This window comes from Erpetoichthys calabaricus, chromosome 11, assembly GCF_900747795.2.
Source record: "Erpetoichthys calabaricus chromosome 11, fErpCal1.3, whole genome shotgun sequence".
NCBI lineage: Eukaryota > Metazoa > Chordata > Cladistia > Polypteriformes > Polypteridae > Erpetoichthys > Erpetoichthys calabaricus.
Window position 1 is genome coordinate 158679536 of NC_041404.2, and position 7400 is coordinate 158686935.

At 38.8% G+C, this 7400-nt stretch overlaps 1 protein-coding gene across 1 annotated transcript in view; it reads right to left on the bottom strand.

Annotated features, from left to right (window-relative positions):
- The window catches only part of LOC114661422 (uncharacterized), a 251958-nt gene extending 244783 nt beyond the window's left edge, over positions 1 to 7175 (bottom strand). Inside the window, exons 1-12 of the mRNA XM_051934334.1 lie at positions 7071 to 7175; positions 6591 to 6767; positions 5921 to 6129; positions 5667 to 5764; positions 5392 to 5510; positions 5112 to 5288; positions 4412 to 4620; positions 4209 to 4309; positions 3925 to 4043; positions 3583 to 3744; positions 2880 to 3082; positions 1696 to 1799 (exon numbers count right to left, since the gene is read on the bottom strand). Coding sequence (XP_051790294.1) covers positions 1696 to 1799; positions 2880 to 3082; positions 3583 to 3744; positions 3925 to 4043; positions 4209 to 4309; positions 4412 to 4620; positions 5112 to 5288; positions 5392 to 5510; positions 5667 to 5764; positions 5921 to 6129; positions 6591 to 6767; positions 7071 to 7166 — 1774 coding nt within the window. The 5' untranslated portion in view covers positions 7167 to 7175. The remainder of the gene's footprint in view (positions 1 to 1695; positions 1800 to 2879; positions 3083 to 3582; positions 3745 to 3924; positions 4044 to 4208; positions 4310 to 4411; positions 4621 to 5111; positions 5289 to 5391; positions 5511 to 5666; positions 5765 to 5920; positions 6130 to 6590; positions 6768 to 7070) is intronic.
- Positions 7176 to 7400: the final 225 nt, after the last annotated feature.

The following is a 7400-nucleotide window of genomic DNA, read 5'->3' on the forward strand; positions in this document are numbered from 1 at the left end:
CTAGAGCAGAAAATTTACCTTCACTGGAGATAAGTAAGTAATTACTGCTGAAATTAAAAACGGCATCTTGCTGTTCCACTGTCAATGATTGATAGACGTCACCAAGCCCTTGAATTCTAGGAGAAAAAGGATATTCCCAATTAGACAGACCTTATAGAACTCATTTACAATGACAGTGGCTGTAATTTCATGCAAGGACTTCTTTTGCAAGTAGCCACAAAAGAGAAAGACTTCAGAGTCAACACACAAGACACCTTGTCACTAACACTTACACTGCTTTGTAACTGTCGCAAGTGATGTTTAATGGAATAGATCCAAGTACATAAGAGTTGACACTGGGTAAAAGCAAGGACAACCTCACTGTAAACCATTCATGTATGTCAGAGGAATTGGAATAAACCAAAGAGTGGAGGAGAGCTTCCATTGTTTTACTCAGCATGGTGTCTCTCACTTGAGTGTTTCCGATGACTGTCACATTGTTCTGTGGAGAAAAAATATTTTACAGAATACATCAGCCCCATCGTAAGGTAAACAGGTGCAAACAGAACGCAAATGTTGGATGTTACCAAGAGAGATCTCTGTTACTGTTGAATCGAGTGAGAGCTTGTTTATTTCTTTGATTGTTTGTTTTTGTTTTTCACTGGATTTAAACTTAGACAGACTGAGCAAACGATGCCATTGTTCACATCCAGCTAATACTTATAGGTGTGACTGCTCCATGATGACAAAGAAAGGAATCGGCTGAGCCATTACATTCCAGGCAGACACATTTGTGAAGAGATTGCAGAGGTTTGAAAAAAGGACACTACACCACAAAGGACAGAGGAATATTACAAGCCACGTCTTCATTCCATCACCAACAAAGGAAGTGTCTAGTTATATGACCGGCCTCATTGTGACACACCGAATACATTAAGGAGCTCAGTAAATGATATATCATACCTTGGATGCGAAATAAACAAAACTGTCAAAGTATTCTTCAAGCTCTTCTTCACTGGTGAAGTTCAGAAGCGCATCGAAGATGTAACTAATGACCCAAACACTGTCCAGGGCGCCAACGCTGGAGTCAAATGTGAGGGCTGCAATATTTGCTGGAGGAAGAGTGCCTAAATCTTTCAACTAAGGAATAAAAAACATGAAAACACTTAGTAACTGTTTACGCTGCATTGCATTTCTAGAAATGAGACCTACTTTAAAGGAAATGAATACGGGCTTACAGAAGAAATGACACTGTGAAGGACAGAAAAATTAGACGTTACAGACTGTTTCCTCGACATGCCGATAGTACGTCATAACTGATTTTCTGAAGATATTCAAGCTTCAAAAAATCGTAAATGTAACCACAGCATTTTCACTTCTGTTAACAAGCAGGGAACAGCTGTATGATTCTATTTTTTTTTTTCTTGAAAGCTAACATCATACCTGTTGTAGGTTTGGATTTAAATCGATTATGTCCTGGTCACTTAAGCTTTCTGCAAAGGGTCCAATGTTCTGGTTGATCCACATCCCAATACTCATTCCTGGTATGAAGCATTCTAATAAAAGAAAATAGCGTGGTGGTTTGTTTTTTTGAAAATGAGAATTGTTTGTAATTGCCAAATACTGAAAGGGGGATAATCATATATTGTAAGGAAAAAAGTGAAAGAGAAGTCACGGATTAAAGTGAAGAAAGTATGTTCTCTTGGTACTTCCTACCTGAGGCATTTCTTTGTTCCTGTAGATAGTTAAGTATGACATTTGCTATTTCCCTCTTTGTTTCAGGACTCATATAGGCAGCAGCTCCAGCCAGCCCACTCAATCTACCAGAAAATAGAAAAAAAGTAAATAGAATTCCAGAAGCACAGTTCCTCACATACTCTTCACAGTGTGCTAGCAACCAGGACATTTCAAAGAGGAAGTGAAAATTAATCCACAAAGTAATTCCTTCTCTGTGAAATGGTTTGGCTTATTCCTGAAAGAATTTGATATCTCCAGTAGAAAAAAGATGAAATACTTGGGAGTAAGTAGATAGTTCATGGTCATTTGCTGCTGGTGCTTTTGAAGAGACAGTGGAAATGTGTCTTAATTATCAACAGCACAAAGGTATTTGATTATTTTAACTCAAAAAAGTCCACACCAATAAAACTTTCACCTCAGATTTACAAAATGTTGTACAGAAATGAAACCCGGATGTGTCTATTGTCTTACGTTGATATATCCCAAGTGCTGCAAAATTGTGCAGCAATGGTATGACATGTGGCCCTAGCTGGTGCTTGATAGCCCACTAACAGGCGACTCACACATATGCGATTCAAAATGTGTGTTTAACATTTCAGGTATTGTTATGTGGGGTACAATTATCTTATTGTTGGAATCCAGTGTTGTGATTCTGGAACATTCGGCATCAATTGGGATGGCAACACGGTACGAAAGGTCCACACACTCCTTTCATTTATACTTGCTTACATGGTTAGACCTACAGTACGTTGAATGGTCTGAAAGTATTTTCATTGAAAATGAATCCAACTGATCAATTTCAGTACTTGAATCAAATTCTTCAACAACGCAAACACTCATACAGGGCACAAATAAAAAATAAAGCATTTTGCTCATTTGAACCTGGAAAGCACCAGGAATATGGAGAAAGACAAGAAGAATTTCCTGGGGTTTTTTTTTTCTTTCTTTTTTTTTTACGTTTCTCATTTAAACACATTACAATTTTCTCTTTATGTTTCTATTTTTCTTAATCCAACATAACCCAAAGGCCTTTGGGCATGGGTTCCTATCTCCATCACCTTTAAATTTGTTTGAAAATATTATATTGTAGGTATTGACATCTGTATGCAAATATGCATGAGAAGTTAGACTCCGAGAAAACCACAAGAAAAGGCATCACTCACATTGCCTGGTATTCAGCACAACTGGTGTCAGAGATTACCGACGCAACCATTTCAGGGTTGATCCAAGGCAGCACTGGCACAAGAACCACTTGGAACCATTCTACTGTTTCAGAGCTGTTAAATGTGGAGAAATACGTCCCGACGATTTGATAGACCTGTTCAATCATGAACCCTCCAACATCTGAATTCTGGACAGTGACGTTCTGAAAAGGGAAAGTGACCAAAATCACTACGTCAGCATATACCCAACTTTCTATATTCACTTAAACCATAGCAACCCTCCATCTCTTTCTCTTAATTCTTCTTTTGTCTGTCGCTGTTGTGTAGTTAGAAATGGAATTCTAAAGATTTCTCTACATACCTTTTCTTTTTTAATTAAACTGTACTCCCTGAAACATGTATTGAATTAAGCTCCTCTCATAATGAATGGATGGTAGTTTTCTACATGGTTTTCATTCTATTGTTAAACCTGTACAACTCTGACGCCTTTAACAAGAACTGAACAATCTTGGTGTTTTAGATTCAGGTTTCTTTATACATTGTCTAGTGTCAGAAAGAATCTGTACTTTTTACCTCAATAGGTTCATCTTAAATGGCAGCAATTAGTAAATGAGTTCCTTCTGTTTTTGCATTTGGTCACTTTCAGAAAATATCATTGAAGCCATTCATTTCAGCACATCAGTGAAATAAAAGTCCACTTTACCTTGATGCTTAGTTCTGAGAAGTATTGAGCAAAGTTGTCGACTGCATTTCCTTTAACTAAGTAGCTAAAGATGAGCTGGATTTCTGTAGAATTAGACAGGGCTGTTGACACGACAGTTACGTCAGCAAGTTGCACAGGAGTTAGCACCTGTAGGACTTCAAACTGTGGGGTAAAGAGAAAAAAAAAGAGGAATTGCAGTGAATGGGTTTATTTACTGACAAAGCAGTTCTGTGTGGAGGGGAAAGAAACTGAACAAAGCCATTCTTTTAGACTGTGTGGGTTTAATTGTCACCTTGAAAGCTCTGCCTTTAAGCAGTGCACGTATTTGCTTATGAGGCTTACCCAATTAAAGTTGTAATTTAAAAGGACAAAATCGCTGTACTGAGCAAAGATGGAAAATTGCCCAAAATTCACAACAAGCCAGCCTAGACTGTCCTGCCCTGGTAAGGCACAAGCGACGCCTATAAAGAAAGGTGAGAAAATGAGAAATAAGACCTCTAAGCAAACGGAGAAACCAGTATGTTTAAGTATTTTACTGGCTGATTGAAAGATGATTTTGTTTGTCCTTCAATATGCAACAAGAAGACAGATTAAAGCCACCCCCTACTGATTTTGCTCACAATTACCATTTTGCACAACATGCTGCAAGTAGCCTTCCGCAAAGCTAAACACAGCTTTGGACTGTTCCAGTGACAGAGATGTAAAGACGCTGTCAAAAGCCTGTATTCTGTGGATAATAAAAACAAAGAAACATGAGCAGGTGGCAATGCACAGACTGCTTCCCAAACGACAGAAACCAGAGGAGGGTAAATCAGAGTATGTTTCTTACATTGCTTGGTAAGATTCACAAGAAATATTCTGCGGTAGAGCTGACAAAATGTCGACATTGACACCGGATAGCATTGGGGCCAGGTTCACTTGAAACCAGTCTTGCCAGTCCAAGAAGGTAAAGTCTTGGAAATAAGGAATCAGGATGGTGATGGTTCTGTTTAGCATGAGTGTTGCCACTTCTGTGTCCTTGATGACTGTGAGGTTTTGCTGAAGAAACAAAAAACACAAGTTACCCTTTAAAATAAAACAAAACACTTATTCAAATGTATGATATTAATGGTTCAGTAGCAGCATCGGGCCCTGAATCACATAAGAAACAACTGCAATTGCGCATGGTCACCACAGACCATTGCACAGTCAGGGGTAGGGTTTCTCATGTATTTCTTATTGGAAATTGGATAAAGAAATGTTTGGAAGTAACAGCTGGTCAAAGTAAATGTATTGTTTGCTCAGTGAAAAAAAAAAAGAAGAAATGTGCCTTCTACTCTACTAAGTGTATGGAGATCTAGCCATCCGTGATGAATAGTCACCAGGTAAATGAAACTGCGGTGCTCTTGTCAGACAAGTAACATTCAGGCAAAAGAGGCCATTTCAGGCTCCCAATTGGAAACTAATTCAGTCAACACAGAAGGATCGACTGGCTTCTCTTGCCTTGAAGTTTCTATGGTAATCATATGTAAGAAAATGTAACCATCTACCTGCAATGCAGAAGTTTTAAACTGGTAGAAAAATTCATCAATGTTTTCTTGGAACGAGGAGGTCATGGTAATTTCAGAGATGTAACTGAAGAGCATGTTACTGTCCGTGTCTCCCAGTAGAAGGTCTACGGTGAACTGGGCGACCTGGGCTGATGTAAGCAATTCCAGCACTTCCATCTGTTGTAAATTGACAGTGCCCAAAGAAGCAGATTTAAGGTACACTCTTGGGAAAGAAGAAGAAATTTCAAACAACCTGTTTCTCATTGGTAAAGGGACTCACCCCACTAAAATTTCCACAGAGCTGGGAAAGTTCCAGATATGAAGCACTTGTATAGAAGGGGCCCAGCATCTGTGTTAGACACTGTCTACTGCTGGTGACGCTGCCTGAACAGCTGGAACCTGTTGAAAGCAAGGAGGACACAGATGAAACAACACTTCTTACTTATAGCCGCCTAACTCATTCTGTGAAAGGTTTATGAAACTCTGGGAACTGATCAGACTGGAGAAAATTGCAACATGTAGATTACAGACCGCACTCTAGAGCAGAAAATTTACCTTCACTGGAGATAAGTAAGTAATTACTGCTGAAATTAAAAACGGCATCTTGCTGTTCCACTGTCAATGATTGATAGACGTCACCAAGCCCTTGAATTCTAGGAGAAAAAGGATATTCCCAATTAGACAGACCTTATAGAACTCATTTACAATGACAGTGGCTGTAATTTCATGCAAGGACTTCTTTTGCAAGTAGCCACAAAAGAGAAAGACTTCAGAGTCAACACACAAGACACCTTGTCACTAACACTTACACTGCTTTGTAACTGTCGCAAGTGATGTTTAATGGAATAGATCCAAGTACATAAGAGTTGACACTGGGTAAAAGCAAGGACAACCTCACTGTAAACCATTCATGTATGTCAGAGGAATTGGAATAAACCAAAGAGTGGAGGAGAGCTTCCATTGTTTTACTCAGCATGGTGTCTCTCACTTGAGTGTTTCCGATGACTGTCACATTGTTCTGTGGAGAAAAAATATTTTACAGAATACATCAGCCCCATCGTAAGGTAAACAGGTGCAAACAGAACGCAAATGTTGGATGTTACCAAGAGAGATCTCTGTTACTGTTGAATCGAGTGAGAGCTTGTTTATTTCTTTGATTGTTTGTTTTTGTTTTTCACTGGATTTAAACTTAGACAGACTGAGCAAACGATGCCATTGTTCACATCCAGCTAATACTTATAGGTGTGACTGCTCCATGATGACAAAGAAAGGAATCGGCTGAGCCATTACATTCCAGGCAGACACATTTGTGAAGAGATTGCAGAGGTTTGAAAAAAGGACACTACACCACAAAGGACAGAGGAATATTACAAGCCACGTCTTCATTCCATCACCAACAAAGGAAGTGTCTAGTTATATGACCGGCCTCATTGTGACACACCGAATACATTAAGGAGCTCAGTAAATGATATATCATACCTTGGATGCGAAATAAACAAAACTGTCAAAGTATTCTTCAAGCTCTTCTTCACTGGTGAAGTTCAGAAGCGCATCGAAGATGTAACTAATGACCCAAACACTGTCCAGGGCGCCAACGCTGGAGTCAAATGTGAGGGCTGCAATATTTGCTGGAGGAAGAGTGCCTAAATCTTTCAACTAAGGAATAAAAAACATGAAAACACTTAGTAACTGTTTACGCTGCATTGCATTTCTAGAAATGAGACCTACTTTAAAGGAAATGAATACGGGCTTACAGAAGAAATGACACTGTGAAGGACAGAAAAATTAGACGTTACAGACTGTTTCCTCGACATGCCGATAGTACGTCATAACTGATTTTCTGAAGATATTCAAGCTTCAAAAAATCATAAATGTAACCACAGCATTTTCACTTCTGTTAACAAGCAGGGAACAGCTGTATGATTCTATTTTTTTTTTCCTTGAAAGCTAACATCATACCTGTTGTAGGTTTGGATTTAAATCGATTATGTCCTGGTCACTTAAGCTTTCTGCAAAGGGTCCAATGTTCTGGTTGATCCACATCCCAATACTCATTCCTGGTATGAAGCATTCTAATAAAAGAAAATAGCGTGGTGGTTTGTTTTTTTGAAAATGAGAATTGTTTGTAATTGCCAAATACTGAAAGGGGGATAATCATATATTGTAAGGAAAAAAGTGAAAGAGAAGTCACGGATGAAAGTGAAGAAAGTATGTTCTCTTGGTACTTCCTACCTGAGGCATTTCTTTGTTCCTGTAGATAGTTAAGTATGACATTTGCTATTTCCCTCT